Here is a 20,099-nt window from a genome sequence, read left to right on the forward strand (position 1 = left end):
CACTTAAAGTGCTTTAAAAAAAAGTATTCATACTACTTAAATTGTTTTACATTTTGTCACGTTACAACCACAAACTTGTATTTATTTAATTAAAATTCTGTCTGACAGACTAACTGCATTGCTGTGAAGTGAAAGAAACATTTAATTTTACAATTAAAACTGTGAAAAGAGTGAAATACATCTATTATTTAGTCCTCTTTAGTCTGATACCACGAAATCAAGCCTTATGTCTTTAGAATAGTTCAAGAGAATCAGAACTACGGAGTTTTTGCCTCTAAAGTGAAAGATTCCTTCAAGTTGAAGCCAAGGTTTAATCACCACCAGAATGACTTTCCAGCTTCTTTGGATCATTTAATGACTAAACTTTAATGCGTACACGTTACTTGTTATTTTTACCCACACTGTGGCTGTAAAGCTAAGTCTTTTATGTGGGACGTTAAGCATATAGAAGTGTAATAATCAATATATCACCCCTTAAAACACGTCTGTATACGTAAACAAAAACAAATGTCTCCAATTTTTTTATTTCTGTAAGACATGTATTTAATAGAAACATTTGTGAATATTTCAACCCTATGACAACCTGATCTCTGTTCTCACTATGGTTAAAAATATTTCAGATGATGGAAAACATCCAAGTGTTTGAGAATAAGCAAAAGACAAGATATATATCGTCCACCGGTAACAACCCTATGTGTATCTAGTCGTATAGGCAGCTGAATCCATTCTGCTATAGTCCAGCATGACTGAATCTTATTTAATTCTGTAAACAGCGTGCAGGATTTTCCTAATATCAACTTAATTCCAGTGGTGGTAGATCTTGATCAGTTTTTGCATGCATTATAAAAGGTATTCCAACATAAAAATGCTATTTTTAATTTCAATTTAGCTGACTCGCATATTTAAAACTTGTGTGATAGAAAAGTAAAACCAAGATAAACTCACTGCTATATTCAATTCATCTATGCCCAGTTAGCGTTTTAGAAAAAGTAAACCTTGCTCACCAGGTACAGCGTGATCTTGGTTTTTCTGAGACTTATGTGGCAGCAGGAATTGGCTGAGGAACAAGCCCTCGTGCAGCTCTGCTATGAGCGTCCTCACATTCAGGGACAGACAGCCTGGTCTCATCTCTGGTAGGGTCACATCCCCCGACAGCAGCAGGCTAAGGGCCAGCTCAGCCAAACATATATCCTACAACAAAAGTATGTCAGTGACACTTACTCACAAGATTCAATGACAGAAAAAGGCATAAAAAGCTCACCAACTGGCTGCTTTTGAGTACTTTACTACTGAGCTGCCCCACTGAGAAGTTCCACGCCAACCTGGAAGAAATTTCAGCAAACAGGTTGGACAGATAAGGTTTTTACTTTTCCTCCCAGAGTTTTTAGATGTCAATTAGAAATAGGAGTGGGAAAACCCTCACGTTTTACTTTGATGGCTGAGCAACAAGGTGATACCTGTGACCGTCATGTGCCACAGAGATTCTGACAGAGCCAGGTTTAACACCATCACATTAACTGAGCTGATGTGGAATGACACGAGCTGTAAGCACAAGAGAAAAATGATTTATAGCTAATTAGTCGGACAGAAGGAGGCTGTTGCGCTGCACTGTATCAAGACATACCTGTGACAGAAAGCGAAGTTTTTTGGGGTTGACTGGACCCATTTTTGGCTTTTTCCCATGACCAGTCTTCACCAGCGGGCCCAGCGGTACTTGAAGGTCAAACCTAACTCGGATGTCACCAAAACATAACGCCAGGTATCGCCTGAAAGCAAACACTGAGCTCAGTCTGCTGCAATCATAAATTAACAGTTAAATATTTGTTAATTATTTGGTGAAAAGCTGCACAAAGAAAGTATGGCAACTTACGGTAAATCCTGGTTCAGAAGTCTACTTGAAATCCATATTCTGTCAACTTCCTAAACCCAAGAAAGTAATTATTAGGTGAATGGTCCCAAACAACCAATAACAGCATGTTGCCATTGCTTAAATTGGCATTTACTGCACATGAACACCTCAAGACAATGAGAAACTGATAGAAAAATACATATCAGTAATTCAGTGCAAAAAGTGGAACGTCGATTCATTACACAGGTAAATATTTCAAGCATTTATTTCTGTTTAATTTTCCTGATTATAACTTACAGATAATGAAAACCAAAAATTCAGTCTCTCAAAAAAAAAAAAAAAATCTGAATATTATACGAGACCGATTTCTTATTCAAATTTTAAATGGTGAAATGTTATGGCCTACACAATCATAGGGGAGGCTGCAGACTTGACAGTTATTCACTAGAGAGTCATGTACACCTTCTACAAGGAGGGTAAGTCACAACTGCTCATTGCTAAATTAGTTCTGTTTCCAAGCATATCAGTGGAAGGGAAACGTGTGGTAGAAAAATGTGCCAAATCAACAGGGATAGTCACACACACAAAGACACAAATATATATATCCAGGATATGGGGTACAACAGCAAAATCCCTTAGGTTAAGGCAGTCCTGATGCAGAGACAATATCAGAAGTGCATTACCTGGGTTAAAGAGAAAAACGACTGGACTGTTTCTTTCTGGTCAACAGTCCTCTTTTCAGATGAAAGTTAATTTTGCATTTTATTAAGAAATCAATGTCCCATAGTCTGGAGGAGGAGCGGAGAGGCACAGAATCCATGCTGCTTGACAACCAGTGTGAATATTTCCCAGTCAGTGATGATTTGGGCTGCCGTGTCATCTGCTCGTGTCACTCCATTGTGTTTTATCAAGTCCAAAGCCAGCACAACTTTCTATCAAAACATTTTTGGAGCATTTCATTTCACCCTCTGCCCACCAGCTCTATGGACATTCTCATCTCCTTTTCCAGCAGGACTTGGCACCTACCCCACTGCCAAAAGAACCCATACCTACTTTTTATGACCACAAAGTAGCGGTGCTCGGTCAGCTAGCAAACTGGCCAAAACCTCAAAGAAGGGGTTTGTCAAAAGGAAATCGGACACCAGACCCAACAATGCAGACAAGCTGGGGAATACTCTTAAAACAAAATGGGCTTCCTCAATACCTCAGCAGTGGCCCAGGCTGATCTCCTTTTAGCCACCCTGGATTGATGCAGTAATTCATAGAATAGAATAAAACTGTCACTGTTACAAGTACAATGAAATGGAGGGGAAAAAAAGCTATCTGGTCTGAGCATAGAGCAATAAATAATTTTTGTAAAACAGATACATAGAAGCAGTTTAGATTATTGAGTGAGTATATTGCACGCATGGACATACTTTCCAGTAGGCTGGAATTTCTGTATTCATTGTTTGTTTTTTTGCAATATTTGAATTTTCAGAGAAACTCATTAGATGTAAGCTACAATCAGCAAAACTAACAAAAATAAACTGTTTGTAATACATCTATATAACAAATGAGCTTCGCTTTTCAAATACGATTACTGAAATAAATTAACTTTTCAATGATATTTAACTTACTGAGACACAACTGTATTCCTGGCATGAGAACGATCACAATTCAAAAGATAAATCATCATGTTTTTCTTACCAGAGTGTGCTGGGGGTGAAACTGGATACTGACTCCTTGGACAGAAAACAGCCCTACTGATTTGATCTTGAGCTCAGCGTTCAGTGTAGCCTGGAGGACCCGGACTGCCAGGGTGCAGATCAGCCATCTGAAACCAGCAGACAGTGGATTTAGATCCAGATCTTTCAAGTTTTTTTTTTTTTTTTTTAATGAAACAAGGCAGGTCTTACTTGAACAGGAAGCAGAACACAACCCCGAGCAGGAAAATTAGAAGAAAAGATATTAGGATGAGAGACATTGTGACCCGAGTCGTTCACACCCAGATCCTGGACATGAGTGTGGTTGCTGCCTATCTGCTAACAGCTGCTGTCAAAGAGGAACACATAACGGTGTCATTAGCTGAAAGTGTGCAAATTGTAATACACAAGTCTTCACTGTCCTTGTGAGTCAATTAAAACGCAGGTAACGTTCAGAAGCAGCTACACGGTGCTAATATTGCTAAAGTAGGAATGTCACATAGCACGTAAATAAACTTTGAGAAGTTAGCTAACGATGTGGAAACAATTACCTAAACGTACTGATTAACTAATAAAAACGCAAGTTATTAATTAACACGACGCGACAGCGTTAAAACAAACTAGCCTCACAGGAAATAAGTAAACACTTGTGTCGCCGTGTCACACGAAAAAAAAAATCAATAGCAAATCTGTGCTAACAAGCTAGCATGCTAACGCCGCCGCTAACAGTAACAGTACAGCTGCGAGGCTAAAAAAAAAAAAGAAGCACAAATTAGCTTTGAATTTAGTAACCGCTGGCTGCGCTTGTATTCTGCGCTGGCTCTGTGTTTGATTCGCATGCTTACCTACCCTGATACGTTAAAGCAGCGGGCTGTCTCTGCATAATACCGCAGAGAAAACAGTTTCACTGACAGATGCCTCTACTCGAGCAGAGCTCTGATCCGCCCAGCTCTGCTCAGCTCACTGAACGTTTTCATTTATTTTTTTTTTAAACCAGCCAGCCACGTCCTATTCAGTTACACCTTGAAGACTGATTAAACAAAGAAAATAAGAAAAACATTTTTGGTTAAATACTGAAAAAACGTATGAGGTTGTCTTTTTACACAGTGCAACTCAGACATCACAATATAGTTTTGACTGGATTTACCTCCACTCAAAGTTGTCAGGGTAGTTTACAAACCTGATACTTATAAACCCTCAGTGCACATAAAAATTACAAACTATAAGTTAGATTGTTGTAGTCTCTTGTTTAAGTGCTTTGCAGAAGTATTTCTGCCCCTAGAACGTTTTCACATTTTAACAACCATAAACATTAAAGAATCTTATTGTGATTGGATGTGATAAACTCTCACAAAGTGATGCATAATTGTGTATTGGAAGGAAAATGACACACGCTTTATAACAATTTAACTTATAAAGATCTGTGTGGCATGCATTTTTAATCATCCCCCTTTTTATTGTAATTACAACTGCATGTCTATTTGGAGCATGTCTCTTCATGTTTTGCACATCTAGACTGAAATTTCTGCCCATTCATCTTTGCAAAATAGATCAGCCACACTCAAATTGCATTAATAGCGACTTCAAAGTCATGCCATGGATCTTGCATTATGGTGTGGACTTTGACTTGACCATTCGAACACATAGCTATGCTCTGATCTAAAACATTCAATCTAAAACCCAATCTAAAGTCTTTTGCAGGCTCTAACAGGTCTTCTTACCCTTTATTCAACTCTATCATCATATCAGCTTTGACTAATAAGGGGACATCTGAAGACAACTGGTTTAACTGGATTTTATGTAGGGATAGAGTGAAGAAGGACTAAATACAAATGCACATCACACTTTCAGATTTTTATTCATAGCTTCATTTTCAGGCAACTCAGTGATAAAGCAAAACTAAGAAGACATTACAAATTGTTTTTGTCTGTAGGCGACTTGTTCATAATCAAAAATATGGTCCACCGTTTTCTTTGCCTCAGGCTGCAGCCTTTTGCTTATTATGTTTGGCAAACCACTCATCACTTTTATCTTCCTCCATAGCCTAAAAACAAGGTTATAGAATAAAAAGCAAAGTAAATAACAAACATTTAGACTCTGTTAAACATGAAGAGTGAAATTTGAAATAATTCCAACCTTATCAAGCAGTTCATTTCCTTTGGGATCCACAGCAGATAGCTGCCTGAAGGCCTCATCGCCCACAAAACAAATTTCATGTCCGTCCTATAAAAAAACTTGTTACACTTATCATTTCCATCTTGATTTATTTGTAAATGATTATAACAATATTTTATTAAAGACACTTACAGGGTCAGCTAAAATAACCACTTCCACTGTGGCTTTCCCAGGGGTGTCCAGGCTGACCAATGGGGTGAGAATGTTTTGTTTTTCCTTTTTCATTAAGGCCTCAATATCAGGCAGCTGCGAAACAGAAATGATTATGATGACAGTCATATTTCTTGAAAAGGAACAAATTTGGAGATTTTTCCAAGAAACTGCAGTTTACCTGCTCTCGTGGACATGAAAATGCTATTCTCCCAAATGCTGTTCCATGGTCGACCTTCCCACCAACATCCTGAAGCTCCAGTTTGCACTACACAAATACAAAAAAAAAAAGAAAATCTAATATAGGCAACCCTAAATGGTAATATACTGTACATCCCTCAATTCATCATCTCTTTAACTCACTTGAGAGTCAGAAAATCCCAAAAGCACTGTGTTTTTCTCTTCACTCTTGTCCATCACATTCAGTCCCAACAGCGTAACCCAGTAGTGAGTCGATCTCTGTAGGTCCGACACACCAAGGGAAACCTTTGTCACAGGGTCTGGAGACAAATGATCAAGGATTATATGCCTTTGACCATTGAGTGTAATACAGCAGGGCCCAGTTCTGATGCTGGACAGACACCGTTTGACTAATTTGCTTGTTATTTATGTGCCACCTGCTCTTTACAGGAATGGGAGTGCATAAACAACAAATAGCTTTCCATACACTCTTACATGATTAAACCAAATTCCAAACTTTCCCAAGATACCCACTAACAAAGGTATGTAGATCATTAGGTTTTTAAATTTATCTTATGACTACTGTCAATCGTGATTATTTAGAAGCCTCGTTTATTTGTTTTGTAAACGTTTCTTTTAGAACTGGAGTTCTGGAGAACTGGATAGACAAAAATGGGGTGTCGTTTTAAAGTAGATGCGGGAGACGTTCACCATGAGGAGGTTGTTCTTTGTCCACGATGTAGAAAGGATATCCTCCTGGAGCCTGGGTTAAATAAAGAGCTTCCTCCACCTGAGTGAGGGGCCAGCCAAGGCGTTTGGCATTGCTCACTGCTTGGCTGGACTGCAGGGTGAGACCCTACCCAGAAAACAAAGGCACAGATTTTGGTTTACTGCTGCTCCACAATGCACAATACAGATAGTCTTTATGATGTGTCCAAATCCACTTTCACCCACCAAGAAGTCGTTGCCCAGTTGATGCTCTCCAACTCCATAATTGTATGTGAGCTCAGCTACGAAATGGTCATCCTCTGGACCAAAGCCAACCATTGTCTTGCTCCATTTTCCGTCATATGGGCTGAAAGGGTGCCAGACACAGATAAAGGCTTAGTGCCTCTATAAGAACAAAGTGCATCTGCAGAGTGTGAGCTCTGTCAATTATCTACCCATTGCAAGTTGCTTTGCAGCCTTCCTCAAATTCTTCATGTCGTAATATCTGAAAGAACATTTCAGAAAATAAAACATAATGAAAAAGGATGCATAACAAAATGCAGTTTCACATCCTCAACAACAGAGGAACTCAGTCACGGTTCTGCAAGATAATCATCATCCACAGCTAAAGATAATACTAGACAACTGGCCCAGTTCGGGCCTAATACCTTCATGCCCAGGACTTCCCGATAAAACGTGGCTGTTTTAGCGCGGTCACCGACTTTAAAAACAAAATGTAAAGCTCGTCTCAGAGCCATGTTTACTGATCCGTACACAGAGCTCGATTAAGTTTCCTGAATGATCGATTTCTCCGTCGTCGAACGCCAAACGGAAACGCTGCGTTCCAGTTCCCTCGGACGTTTAACTTACTGTTAGCAATACAAGCTAAAATATATTTATTGGGTTTAAACATAGAATGTAACGCATACGATTGTCAATTATTCTCAAGTATTTGTAGACAACAAAAGGTTGTATAGTAAAATCATTGTTGACTAACTTAATGAGACAAACAATATGATGTGTAAATTAAAATACGTTTATTAGACTAATAAACTAGGATTATCAGTTTATTAGCTGGCAATGTATTTACCCGATAGCACCTGGTTGCAGATACTGTAACGACTGGAGTTTCACCAGTTTTCCAAAAATCTGTAATTCTTAACAATTCAGTCCACGTGTAGGGTATTTTGACCAGAATTCATTTATTTAAACCAATTTCCAACAGTAAAATGACCTAAAAATGATCAATGATGCTATTTATGAAATATTAAGACCTTGAAGACATTTGATGATAAGAAAACAGTTAACGAGGTGTACTTCAGGTTACTGTCTATGGCAGAACATCTGTTACCGCAGCTTTAAAAAAAAATAAATAAAGCCGATTGATGGTGGGCATATTAATTAAATGATACAATATGAGTAATTAAATACAAATGTGAGCGAGTAATTTATCAAGAAATCTATGGTAATTTTAGATGTGTATGTGCACGTAACGTACGGTAGGTGGCGGCATGTAGCTTTTTTTTTTGCTGTGCTATACATGTCATTCCTAAAGAGAAGAAGAAGGAAAAATGGCTGCGCTCATAAAAGGCGTGCTACGTCTTTTTCCCACAGAGAGAAATGCTTTTCTTTCCACCAGGAGCGACATTATTGTTGAATCAAAGCGATTTGTTCGCGGCCTGAGGAGAAAACCAGTCAGGGTGCTGTTTCCCGAGAATGACACGGGTAAAGTTGTAAAGCCGCCGCAGCCTCCACAGTCTGATCATCATGCAGCAGAGCAGAAGAATGGCAGAATCGGCCCTGGAGCTGCAAGAGGGCATCCTGACAGGAGTGACCCTGTTAACACGAGGAGTGGGACTGCAAAGCACCCGCATGTTACCGTTACTAAGGATCTAATAGATGGATTGCGCTATGAGAGGGCTTTTCCTGGAGATAAAAGATTGTCGTGAGTGACACATTATGGTTGTGTCTCAACTTCAGAGGCACAGCTTTCTTTTGCTCTTTTATATCTGTTTTTCATTTTTGGGGATCGTTGTTAGAAAATGCCCTAAAACGTGTTTATTCATGCCATTTGTACACTAGTAAAAATAGCAAGTTATTACTCTATTAACCTTTTCACATTTTGTTACATTATAATCACAAAGTTGGTTTTATTTTTTGGAATTTTAGGAGATGGACTAACACAAAGTTTTGCATAGTTGTGAATTGGAAGGAAAATGATACATGGTTCCATCCATTTTCCCATCAACTCCCCATCCTAAAGTAAGGCATCTCCACAACATGACCCCACCAGCACCATGTTTCTCTGTGGGGATGGTGTGATCAAGGCAATGCGGTGTATTTGTTTTCTGCAACCAAATAGCATTTCACGTTTGCCCAACTCCAGCAGTCACTGGGCAAGAGGCAGGGTACACCCAGAACGTGTCCCCAGTCCATCACAGGGCAATAAAGACGCACGGGACAGTCAAACAAGCAGACCAATTAACCAGCAGTCATGTTTTTAGACCGAGGGATGAACTCAGAGGACCCAGAGAGAACCCATGCATGCAAAGGGAGAACATGTAAACTTCATACAGTAAGACTCCCACCCTGGGATTAAAACCTGGGACCTTCTTGCTGCAAGGCAAAGCTGCAACTAACTAAGTCACCATGCAGCCCCATTCTAATTCCACTCCACAATTATGCACATCTTTATGTTGGTCTTTCACTAAAATCCCTCAAATGAACATTGTAAGTGTTTTTGAAATTGTACAAAATGTGAAAAAGGTTAAATGCTATGAAGAATTTTGATTTAGTTTTTTATCAACTCACTGTAAAATAAACACATCGAGATTGATGTTTATGGCTCTAATGAGACATTAACATACGTCCTTGCTTTTTCAGATGCAAAGGGCCACCTGTAAGCAACACTGTTCACTCCTGTTATTAAAATACATCCTCAGTCACTAGATCTGCTATTAAAAACATATTCATGTCACACAGTGGGCTGTAAGCGATCAGCTATCTACTCTTGTCTCTGCTAATAATGCTGTTTAGTTAATTACTATAAAAATCACACTATGATAAATTGTGTGACATTGCATGGCGATCTAAGATTTGAGAAAAATTGTTAAATTATTTCACTGCATCCGAGGTTGATTTGGATCAACCAGGGCAGATGTTAGTTCTGTGGCTATGATCATAAATCTATTTGGTGTTTCAGAACAGATCATGATTGTAAATACAGAAGCTTACTCTGCTTATCTACATACTTTTGCGCTGCAGGAAGTTGGTTAGCGTCGCTCGATCCAGGACATTTCGGGAGCACCAGGGTAAAATCCTCCTGGAGGGCAGGCGTTTGATTTGTGATGCCCTGGAGGCTGGTGCCCGCCCGCAGATGGTGTTCTTCAGCTCATTGGATCGGCTCCAAGAACTGCCACTGGACAAGCTGAGGGGGGCAACAATTGTCAAAGTCAAGTTTGAGGACATTAAGATCTGGTCTGATGTTGTGGCCCCACAAGGAGTAATTGGTAAGGATCCAATATTTAGTTATGAAGGAAGGACTGATGTCATCCAACACAGCGTTTCTTAGTTTGATTTGTGCTTTTCTGCAGCTATATTTGCCCGGCCTGATCCTTCACGGCTGAACTTTTCACGAAGAGGTCAGTTGGTGCCGCTGTCCCTGATATGTGACAACGTCCGTGATCCTGGTAATCTCGGGACCATGCTGCGATCTGCAGCTGCTGCTGGCTGCCATGATATCCTTCTTACCAAAGGTACTGGGTGACAGTTGAAGGTTAGAATGTGCAGAATGCTCTCGTTACTTTGATTTCGTCTTTTTAGCCCATTTTTCAATTGTAAAAACAAAGTTTCACTCGGACTTTAACAGGAATATTTCTGCACTGGTCAGATTTCAATATGAAAGCCGCAAAGACCCGGACTATAGGACGATTGATGGTTTTATACAAGTTTTAGAGATTGGCATAGAAAAGAAGGTCTAACAATCATAGATAAATGTGTGGGTGGATAAACAGATGCGCTGTAGGACGGATGGATGGATGGGTGGATAATTGATGAACGGATAGACGGAGGGACGGATTTATACAGGTTAACTATCGGTATAGAAAATGAAATCTAAAAAATACAAAGATTTTTATAATACAAAGATTTTTTTTTTAAATTGGAACTCTTAATTGTTTTATTGATTTATCAACAGGTTGCGTTGATGCTTGGGAGCCTAAAGTCCTGCGTGCAGCCATGGGCGCCCATTTCCGACTCCCCATCTATGCCAGTCTGGAGTGGCATGAGATTGGAAATCATTTTTCTAAACCTGTGACTGTGCATGTTGCTGACAGTTCCCATGGTCACCACCTCAAAAGAGATGCCGAGGATGATGGGACTCCCAAGCTCTCCAAACCAGGGGATTATGGTTGGGTCGACTCATCACCTTGCAGGAAGAAGATGGAGTATGAGGAATACGATTCAGACTCAGATTCTGAATCAGAGAATGAGGATATTTCCCTTCACAGAATGGAAACCAAATTGTATCACGAGAACTGGGCTCAGAGTCCCACTGCTCTAGTGGTAGGCGGAGAGACACATGGTCTGAGTATGGAGGCGGTCCAGTTATCTGAGAAAACTGATGGTTATAGACTCTTTATTCCCGTTGTTCCAGGTGTGGACAGTTTAAATTCAGCCATGGCAGCCAGTATCCTTTTGTTTGAGGGCAGGAGGCAGCTGTTGAAGCTTCTGCAGACAACTGGGAAGAAGAGACAGTCTAAGGCTGAGAGGAAACCCTCATGATCAAACTGAACGTAGAGTGTTCATAATGTATCATTATAGGCCCTGTTCTGCAATAAAACTCTGAATTTAAACCAAAATGTACAAAATGGTAATTGAATGTCTCAACTTTACTATTTATTTATATACTGTAAGAATATAATAGTCGTAGTTCTTCGTAGCCATCTTTTTTAGACATGTTAATGTGACTTTTTTATGTTTGAGAATAACACCCTAAACAAGTGTATTTAGGAGAGTTCTTCGGTGCCAAAGTAGGCTTCTTTCATTACCATCGTGGGAAAGTGAATTCAATATGGTAATTAAATTCAGAAAGTAAAACTCATATAGATTCACTACACACTTAGCAAATTTATTTTTGTTAATTTTGGTTATTATGGATTGGAGATGAAGAAATTGTTTCTCAAACATGAGAATATCACAGAAGACCAAATAACTGAACAGAAGAACTCAAAGCTTGGTTGGGTCTCATTTTGCATGAATTACTGCACCAATGCGGCGTGGCATGGAGGCGATCAGCCTGTGTCTTTGTTGAGGTGTAATGGGAGCCTGGGTTGCTTTGATAGCAGCCGTCAGGTCTGATGTCTCTCATCTTCTTGACAATACTTCATAGATGATCTGTGGGGTTTGGGTCAGGCCAGTTTGCTGGCCCATAAAGCACAATAGTATCAATGTCATTAAACCAGCCCACAGTACCATTGGTGCTGTGTGGGCAGGGTCCCACGTTCTGCAAGAAAATAAAATCAGATGACATGCATCCCCAAATCATCACTGATTGTAGAGTTCACACTGGACTTCATACATTTTGGATTCTGTGCCCCTTTCCTCTTCTTGATTTCTAAATGAAACACAAAAATTACTTTCATCTGAAAAGATCACTTTGGACCACCGAGCAACAGTTCAGTTCTTTTTCTCCGAGCCCAGGTAAGTTGCTTCCAGTGATGTCTGATTCAGAAGTGGCTAAATAGGGAATGCTACAGTTGTAGTCTGTCCTGGATATGTTTACGTCTGGTGGTTTTTGAAGCACTGACACCTTTTTCTATCAAACCCTTTTCCTTCCACCCAACTTTCCATTGATATGGTTGGATACACCACTCTTGTGAATATTCAGCTGTGGTCTGCTGGACAACTGTTAAAGAAGCAGTTTTCCCCATGATTGCAGACCATGTCAGTTGTGTACTTTTCAGTGATCGTATGTATTATTCAAATTTTCAAAAAAAGTAAATTTTGGAATTTTATTACCTGTAAGCCATAATCATTCATCTTTAAATCACTCTTTATGTAATGAATCTAAAAGACTTTCTCTTTTCAAATGGAATAAGTTAAATAAATAAACTTTTTCATGATATTCTAGTTTACTGAGATCTACCTGTATTTATAGTTGACACAGAAAATTGGGAAATACAGCTTTGATGAGCTTCTAAACAAAAAAATAAAATACATTAATTTTGCAGTAAGGCAAGATTCCTGGGGTAATCTTGTTGCTATATATATATATATATATATATATATATATATATATATATATGCACATAAATATTACATACATATATCCTAAATATGTGGGTCTGTTAAATATATGAAAAATACAAAAACTTTTATTATCTTTTATATCTTACTACCTGGAAGCAAACATTTGTGTTAGGTTAATTTGCAAAATTCCAAAAACATCTGGATGAAATTTAAAGATTTTACAAAATTAAAAAGATAATTAGTGCACTGACAACACCTGTTCTTTAAAAAGACTTTATATTTCTTGTGTTTTGATAGAATTTTTCACCTTTTCCTGACATCAGAATCCTTGAACTCTGTTGAAAACAGATGCAGGTGCACTTGAAGAGGTTCGGTTTAAAGGTCAAACCTCGTCTGCTGTCACAAAGCCATTGCATCTCTTCAGACATGTCTACAGACATAATGTGTTTCTTATTTGTTCACACAGAACCATTTTTTTCTGTCTAGGTAAAAAAAAAAACAAAAAAAAAAGGACTGTCTTTTATTTCTAGGGTTTTATGTATCTGGACATAAAACGATGTGGTTTGAACAGGTTCCACACAGCCTTTATTGAACAAAAATTAAGCCAAAATGGTTTCTTCACACAGTTTTTCCAAGTGACATAATATCACATTTAACAGAAATAACTTCAAAAGGTCGTTTTCTGTTCGACTTCTTCAGTCCATTTGTTTCTGCACAGCTCTATTAAGGTCCTAGCACCTTATTTTTAGCAAGTTTCAGTCACTCCCCATTATGGTCTGGATTTTGGACTATCGTAACTTCTTATTTCACCTGTGCATTTTTTAGAATCTGCTATTTTTCCATAACTGCAAATTCTCTTACTTTGTGTGTGATATTCGTGTAGAGTTTTTAATGCATTTTCTTTTTATAAGGAGCATCTATGTGCTCTTCAGTTGTCTGTCACATGGCTGCTGATACACAGACCTTCCCCATTCTGTATGTTTTTGCATGTTTGCGATCAGTGCTGATGGTAACCCAGATTGGGCCAGGCTAAACACAGTCAGTCACTTTGGTATTGCATAGCATAGTAACAAACAGGCAGTCTATACCAATCACTCAAGTTTACCAGTTTCAGTGCTAGTCCGCTTTGCGGTAGCAATATTCCAATATTGTATTCAGGTGCAATACTTACCTTTCTTCTATTGTCCGTGTGAAAGTGTAATTTTTTTAACATTTATGTGCAATTTTTAACCCTTTTTATCTATTTAGCACTTTTTTGTCATTGATTTGATCCGTCTTGATTTTTTGATTTTTTTCTATTCATCATTGAGGTTCTGAAAGGGTGTTTCAAACATCTTATTGAACAGTAACAAAGTATCTCATCAATACAGAGGAGTTCATGGTCAGCTTAATTACTGCAAGGTCTTCAAGTATCGTGGCTACAACAAAAAGCCCAAATCATACTTCCTCCACCACTGTGCTCAATTGTTGGCATGAGGTGTTTTTGCTGATATGCTGCATTTCGTTTTACCCTAACATCATGCAGTGCTTTTTAGTCAAACATCATTCTGTAGTTTCATCATTGAAAACATTGTTCCACAAATGTGGTTCATTCAGGTGAAACTTTGCAAACCTGCCATGTTCTTTTTACAGAGAAGAGACTTTCTTCTTTTAAACCTTCCAAACAAGCTACATTTATTCTGTCCTTTTCTGCTTGTTACAATCTTTGACGGTTAACATACTAACTAAAGCATGTAGAACAGATTTACCTCTTGAGCTTTTTGCAGTTTCTCTGAGCATTGCAGCCTGACCTTGGAGTTCTACTAAATGGACTGAATTTGTATAGTGCTTTTCTAGATTGATTAAAGCTCTTTAAACTAGAGCAAAAGTCACAAACTTGCATATCTCACCATAATACACAGATAGGTAAGCAACTTGGAGTTACAGTAACTGCCTTGTCCAAAACACATCAACATGTTACAGGAGCAACTGAACCCATAACTTTCCAATTGCAGGATGATTCCTTGCCCACTGAACCACAGTTGCCGTGAAAAACATTTCACCCGGACGTCAAACCCTGGGAAAATGGGCTGCTCCCTTAGATGTTTTTCACTTCACAGTTATATTTCTAACTGTTGAATGATGGACTTCGGATTCCATCCCAGATGAATGGGCAGCATAAATTGCTTCACTGAGGTCATTGCTGATGGCTTTCGTTCTTGGCATTGTGCAGCAGACACCTATAGGGTCTAGAGCAGGGATCTGCAGGCTTCACAAACCAAAGACTTATTTTTGCCTTCAGTCCAGCTTAATAAAACTCGTTTAGAGCCACAAATGTTACCTGACCTTTTGAAAAAAGACATTTAACTTTTGACAAATATCTACTACGAGAAATTGTCATAAAAAAACACGATTTTGTTTCTATTTTTAGGTTTTAAAATGAAGAAAAACCTACTTTTTGCAAAAAGAGGAAGGAAACATTTTCTTCAATTGGACATCGATATTTGTGGAAAATTATGCAAAAAAGATGCACAAGTTTCCAATCTTATGACAAAAGAAATTGATCTAAGAAAATATTAATGCTACTTTGAGTGCCATTTTGCCTGGATATTCAAAAACAGCTAAAAGCTGCATTTATTTGATCTATATTTTAAAATATTAGTTGGTTCTTTATCATTTTTAGTGAAAGGTTTAAGAGCCATCACGAAACTTTCAAAAACTCCTGCTTTTAAAACCTGATCAGGACCAGATTAATTTTATTAAGTCCTCATATGTGATGTCATAAAACGTGTGCACTTTTTTACCATCACTACGTCCACCCTTCAAACAAAATAACTAGTTTGCATTTTCCAAAAGTTAATAAACCTTAAAGACAAAACTTTGTGCTTGCCAGTGAGTTTTTAATGTGTTAGAGAAGTCATGACTGAAGTAACAAGAGTATAAGAGTTTATACATTCGACACTTCTCAAAAATGCCTTTTTTTTTGTGGCCGCAGAAACACCCTGACCTTTTTCATTCGGGGACCTTCACAGAAAATCCTCAAAACAACTTTGAGATGAAACCACCATTACAATCTGGTGACGCACTCCACACAGCATGGGTTTAAGTCATCTGGCAGTCAGTTACAACCAAGCTGCGTGTCGTTTACTGTGTGTGCACCCATCATGGTTTTATTTAAATAGGTTTACAGCTACATCCAACTGACCCTCTGCTATACAGGTGAAGTAATGCTTAACTGCGTTTCAGTCTTTTTCAGCGTCATTCAGAAACCAAAAGCCACACAGATCTTGCAGTGAAAACAGAAAGCAAAGCGTCAGCTTTAATAAGTAGGTCCACTGGGTGATCCTCAGGTTGGCTCTACATCTCAGAAGTGCTATTGTGTGTATAAAAAAACAGACAAAAAACAGAATTTCCTCATATATTACTGTATGGACTATGCAAGGCACCACGGGAGAAAGAAAGGACTCCATGAAAAGAGGAAAAGGTCTAAAAAAAATTTTTTGAAGTGTCAAATCTAACAGTCAGGAGTGGAGATGAATGAGAGCACGAGAGACTAAGAGGGGCGTGTGAACAGATCTGGGTTGGGTTGAGTCTTATCCAGCATGTCTATTTCCTGCTCGAAGCCTCTCTTTAGATGGGTTCCGGTTTGAGCTTTTCGGCCAGGAACTCATTAACAAATTGCTCCACGACGGCCGGTGTGATCTCTTCCACGTCGCGAACGTACTTTGCACGAGCCGACATGTCCAGGATGGTGAGCAGAGGGGCAGCCTCCGGGAGGTTGGTGTAATCCCGCAGCGAGTCGCTCATGTCGTCCTGCAGAGAAGGAGACGAGAGAGGATGATGTTACATTTTGTAACAAGGGTGAATTCCTGACATGAAGATACAGAACAGCTGGCAGGGAAACAGTTTTTTCACTTTTTAGACATTTTTATTTGACAGCAGAGTAACCTTATGGTGGTCGTTATCAAGAGTGTTGACAGCAAAACAGATTTACTACTGAAACTGTTGTAATGAACTCATTGTGTGAATCACTACATATTTCCACTCATTACATGAGTGGAAATTATTTAAGGAAGTGTTCCCTCCGATTTTAGATATGATTAATTTATCCTTGGTAAATGGATATGTACCACAGGCTTTTAAGTTAGCTGTAATTAAACCTTTACTTAAGAAACCTTCGCTTGATCGAGATGACTTGAAAAATTACAGACCTATATCCAATCTTCCATTCTTATCTAAAATTCTTGAAAAAATAGTTGCTAATCAAATGTGTGAGCATTTATACAGCAATGACCTGTTTGAAGAGTTTCAGTCAGGCTTCAGAGCTCATCGTAGCACTGAGACAGCTCTGCTGAAAGTCACTAATGATATTCTTATGGCCTCAGATAATGGACTTGTGTCTGTTCTGGTTCTGTTAGATCTCAGTGCTGCATTTGATACAGTCAATCACAAAATTCTCTTAGTTTGTTCATGTAAATCATAAATCATCTTTAAACTCCAGGGTTAATTGTGGAGTACCACAGGGTTCAGTACTTGGGCCAATTCTCTTTACTATATATATGCTTCCAATAGGTCAAATTATCAGGCAGCATAGGATCAATTTTCACTGTTACGCTGATGACACTCAGCTTTACTTATCCATGAATCCTGATGAGCCCAACCAGTTAGATAGACTACAAGCATGTTTTGAAGATATAAAAACTTGGATGACTTTAAATTTTTTGCTTTTAAATTCAGACAAGGCAGAAGTTGTCGTCTTTGGACCGGAGGCTTTAAAAAAAGAAACTGCTTAGTCAATCACTTAACTTGTATGGCATTAAATTGACCTCCGGTAATAAAGTAAAAAACGTTGGTGTTACTTTTGACCAGGACATGTCATTTAAATCCCATTTTAAACAGGTTTCTAGGATTTTCTTCTTTCACCTCCGGAACATTGCCAAAATTAGAAATATCCTATCCAGGAGTGACGCTGAAAAACTAGTCCATGCATTTGTTACTTCAAGGCTGGACTATTGTAATTCGTTACTATCAGGATGTCCACAAAATGCAGTTAAAAGCCTTCAGCTGATTCAAAATGCTGCAGCCAGAGTTCTGATGAAAATTAAAAAGAGAGATCATATTTCTATTATTATTTATATTGGCTCCCTGTTAAATCCAGTATAGAATTTAAAATTCTCCTCCTCACAAATAAAGCTCTTAATGATCTAGCTCCATCATACATCAGAGATCTGATTGTTCCATATGTTCCTAACAGAGCACTTCGTTCTCAGACTGCAGGTTTACTGGTGGTTCCTAGAGTCTCTAGAAGTAGAATGGGAGGCAGATCCTTAAATTATCAGGCTCTTCTCCTGTGGAACCAGCTCCCAGTTTTGGTCCGTGAGGCAGACACCCTGTCTACTTTTAAGGCTAGGCTTAAAACTTTCCTTTTTGATAAAGCTTATAGTTAGAGTGGCTTAGGTTATCCTGAGCTATCTCTGTAGTTATGCTGCTATAGGCTTAGGCTGCTGGAGGACATAATGACCACTTTAACCCTCTTCGCTACATTCTCACACTACTCTCTAATTCTGCATTATTTGCTGTTATTTCAGTTTTTAACTATGTTCTCCCTCTTTTCTCTTCCTAGAAGCTACACCTGGCCTGGCTCTGTGTCTACCCGTGACACCTTTATGGAGAGGGGAATCGTCCGAGCTTCTGCTGGCAACAACTTAATGCTCACCCTCTACAGATGACCCACTTGGCCCTGTCTTACAGTGTTTAACCCTTTCTCGCTCCTAGACATGGCGATTGACTGAGCTTAACTGTAACTAACTCTATGTGCTCTCTTTCAGACTCTAACCTTGAAAACTGGCTCAGAGTTTATTGGTTCTTTCTTTCTAGGTGAAACGACTAAAGGAGCTACATCCATTAACATTTACGTTTCCTTCCCATAGAAAGTACTCCTGGATCAGTGCTTCTTTGTTCTCTTTGTGTCTCTGCTCTGTTCTCTCAAACCCCCAGTCAGTCGTGGCAGATGGCCGCCCACACTGAGCCTGGTTCTGCTGGAGGTTTCTTCCTGTTAAAAGGGAGTTTTTCCTCTCCACTGTCGCTACATGCATGCTCAGTATGAGGGATTGCTGCAAAGTCAACGCCAGTGACTGTCCACTGTCTCTACATGCTCATCTGGGAGGAGGGAATGCTGCAAGTCACTGACTGGATGCAATCTGCTGGGTTTCCTTAGATAGAAAAACTTTTTATCCATTTGAATAAATAACTGAATCTGACTGCACTGTTCAATGATTAGGATTAATTGGAATGTATGTACCTGACTGTTGTGAAGTGCCTTGAGACAACATGTGTTGTGAATTGGCGCTATATAAATAAACTGAATTGAATTGAATGAGCCTAGGGGTTTCCTAAAGTGGATTAAATGACTGATGCTGCAAAAAAGCAATCTGTCTGATGTAAAATACAATAGATGTACAAAGTGATACGATTTGGTTCACACATTTGGCTAACTGCAATAGGGTGGACTAGACCTCAGTATTTATATCAGAACAACATTACTCACACAAATAATTAATCAATACTAATTAAAGTCTTGTTATTTTATGCAAATGTGCCAAAACATTCTTACATCAACTTAATCCTCAACATATAAACATCCACGTTGAGTTGTAGAAAATCAGTTAACATAAAAAAAAATAATCTTCAAGACTTACAATAAAAGTAAATAAACCAAATTTAAAAGCCAGTCTTTTATTTATTGTCCATGTCAAGGGTTTTTAATAATGATTACTTTTGTTTGTGGTTTTAAACACTTGATAAATGGGTAATTTTTGAAACTGGTGGAGAGAGGGTGTACTTTCTTTGTCCCTAGACTGCGTATGTGTATAAATGTTATAAAAGAGTAACTGAAATGGAATTGTAGAACATATAAAGAGAAAAGCCTTAAAATTTAATGTTTTAGTCTCTGAACTTGTGTGAATTCTCAAGCCTCATTGTAGTTTAAAGACTTACTTGAAAGTAGTAAAAACAGAAAGACTTGCGCTGTCTCCTGATGAAGTTGGATTGTTCTGAATAAAGGAGTTAAATCACAGCAACTCAATCAGAAATATTTTTTAGCCCATGTCTCTAAAAATAATTCT

General features: G+C 38.6%; 4 protein-coding genes across 9 annotated transcripts in view; 1 reads left to right on the forward strand and 3 right to left on the reverse strand.

The window, feature by feature from the left end:
- Positions 1 to 4,548, reverse strand: part of LOC124883992 (protein KIAA0100-like) — a 28,710-nt gene extending 24,162 nt beyond the window's left edge. The window contains exons 1-8 of one of the 5 annotated variants that reach the window (XM_047391545.1): positions 4,384 to 4,548; positions 3,748 to 3,880; positions 3,539 to 3,665; positions 1,871 to 1,920; positions 1,625 to 1,766; positions 1,424 to 1,542; positions 1,262 to 1,322; positions 1,005 to 1,191 (exon numbers count right to left, since the gene is read on the reverse strand). In XM_047391545.1, the coding sequence (XP_047247501.1) occupies positions 1,005 to 1,191; positions 1,262 to 1,322; positions 1,424 to 1,542; positions 1,625 to 1,766; positions 1,871 to 1,920; positions 3,539 to 3,665; positions 3,748 to 3,815 (754 nt within the window). In that variant the 5' untranslated portion in view covers positions 3,816 to 3,880; positions 4,384 to 4,548. Of the gene's footprint in view, positions 1 to 1,004; positions 1,192 to 1,261; positions 1,323 to 1,423; positions 1,543 to 1,624; positions 1,767 to 1,870; positions 1,921 to 3,538; positions 3,666 to 3,747; positions 3,884 to 4,383 lie in introns of all 5 variants that reach the window. The other 4 variants (XM_047391544.1, XM_047391547.1, XM_047391546.1 and 1 more) reach the window with 4 other exon arrangements.
- Positions 4,549 to 5,373: 825 nt separating this feature from the next.
- On the reverse strand, positions 5,374 to 7,586 carry glod4 (glyoxalase domain containing 4). The gene is made up of 9 exons (XM_047390725.1): positions 7,416 to 7,586; positions 7,203 to 7,252; positions 6,994 to 7,114; positions 6,751 to 6,895; positions 6,223 to 6,359; positions 6,041 to 6,127; positions 5,842 to 5,955; positions 5,671 to 5,757; positions 5,374 to 5,578 (listed from the first exon to the last, which is right to left on the reverse strand). The coding sequence occupies exons 1-9, from the start codon at positions 7,503 to 7,505 to the stop codon at positions 5,513 to 5,515; spliced, it is 897 nt and encodes a 298-aa protein (XP_047246681.1). The 5' UTR covers positions 7,506 to 7,586; the 3' UTR covers positions 5,374 to 5,512.
- A 695-nt stretch (positions 7,587 to 8,281) lies between these two features.
- mrm3a (mitochondrial rRNA methyltransferase 3a) lies at positions 8,282 to 11,606 on the forward strand. The gene is made up of 4 exons (XM_047390724.1): positions 8,282 to 8,692; positions 10,012 to 10,256; positions 10,341 to 10,502; positions 10,943 to 11,606. The coding sequence occupies exons 1-4, from the start codon at positions 8,319 to 8,321 to the stop codon at positions 11,527 to 11,529; spliced, it is 1,368 nt and encodes a 455-aa protein (XP_047246680.1). The 5' UTR covers positions 8,282 to 8,318; the 3' UTR covers positions 11,530 to 11,606.
- Positions 11,607 to 15,854: 4,248 nt separating this feature from the next.
- Positions 15,855 to 20,099, reverse strand: part of nxn (nucleoredoxin) — a 96,382-nt gene continuing 92,137 nt past the window's right edge. For both annotated transcript variants that reach the window (XM_047392475.1, XM_047392476.1), the window contains exon 8: positions 15,855 to 16,788. In XM_047392475.1, the coding sequence (XP_047248431.1) occupies positions 16,606 to 16,788 (183 nt within the window). In that variant the 3' untranslated portion in view covers positions 15,855 to 16,605. The remainder of the gene's footprint in view (positions 16,789 to 20,099) is intronic.

Source organism: Girardinichthys multiradiatus, chromosome 18 (genome assembly GCF_021462225.1).
Source record: "Girardinichthys multiradiatus isolate DD_20200921_A chromosome 18, DD_fGirMul_XY1, whole genome shotgun sequence".
Classification (NCBI taxonomy): Eukaryota; Metazoa; Chordata; class Actinopteri; order Cyprinodontiformes; family Goodeidae; genus Girardinichthys; species Girardinichthys multiradiatus.

Excerpts from the sequence above, each read along its gene's own strand:
- glod4 (XM_047390725.1), bottom strand. The coding sequence starts at position 7,505 with ATGGCTCTGAGACGAGCTTTACATTTTGTTTTTAAAGTCGGTGACCGC. Across the intron at positions 6,128-6,222 it reads TGGGATTTTCTGACTCTCAA|TGCAAACTGGAGCTTCAGGA; the intron begins GTGAGTTAAAGA and ends GTATTTGTGTAG. Across the intron at positions 5,956-6,040 it reads TTTCATGTCCACGAGAGCAG|CTGCCTGATATTGAGGCCTT; the intron begins GTAAACTGCAGT and ends TCTGTTTCGCAG.
- mrm3a (XM_047390724.1), top strand. The coding sequence starts at position 8,319 with ATGGCTGCGCTCATAAAAGGCGTGCTACGTCTTTTTCCCACAGAGAGA. Across the intron at positions 10,257-10,340 it reads GGCCCCACAAGGAGTAATTG|CTATATTTGCCCGGCCTGAT; the intron begins GTAAGGATCCAA and ends GCTTTTCTGCAG. Across the intron at positions 10,503-10,942 it reads TGATATCCTTCTTACCAAAG|GTTGCGTTGATGCTTGGGAG; the intron begins GTACTGGGTGAC and ends ATTTATCAACAG.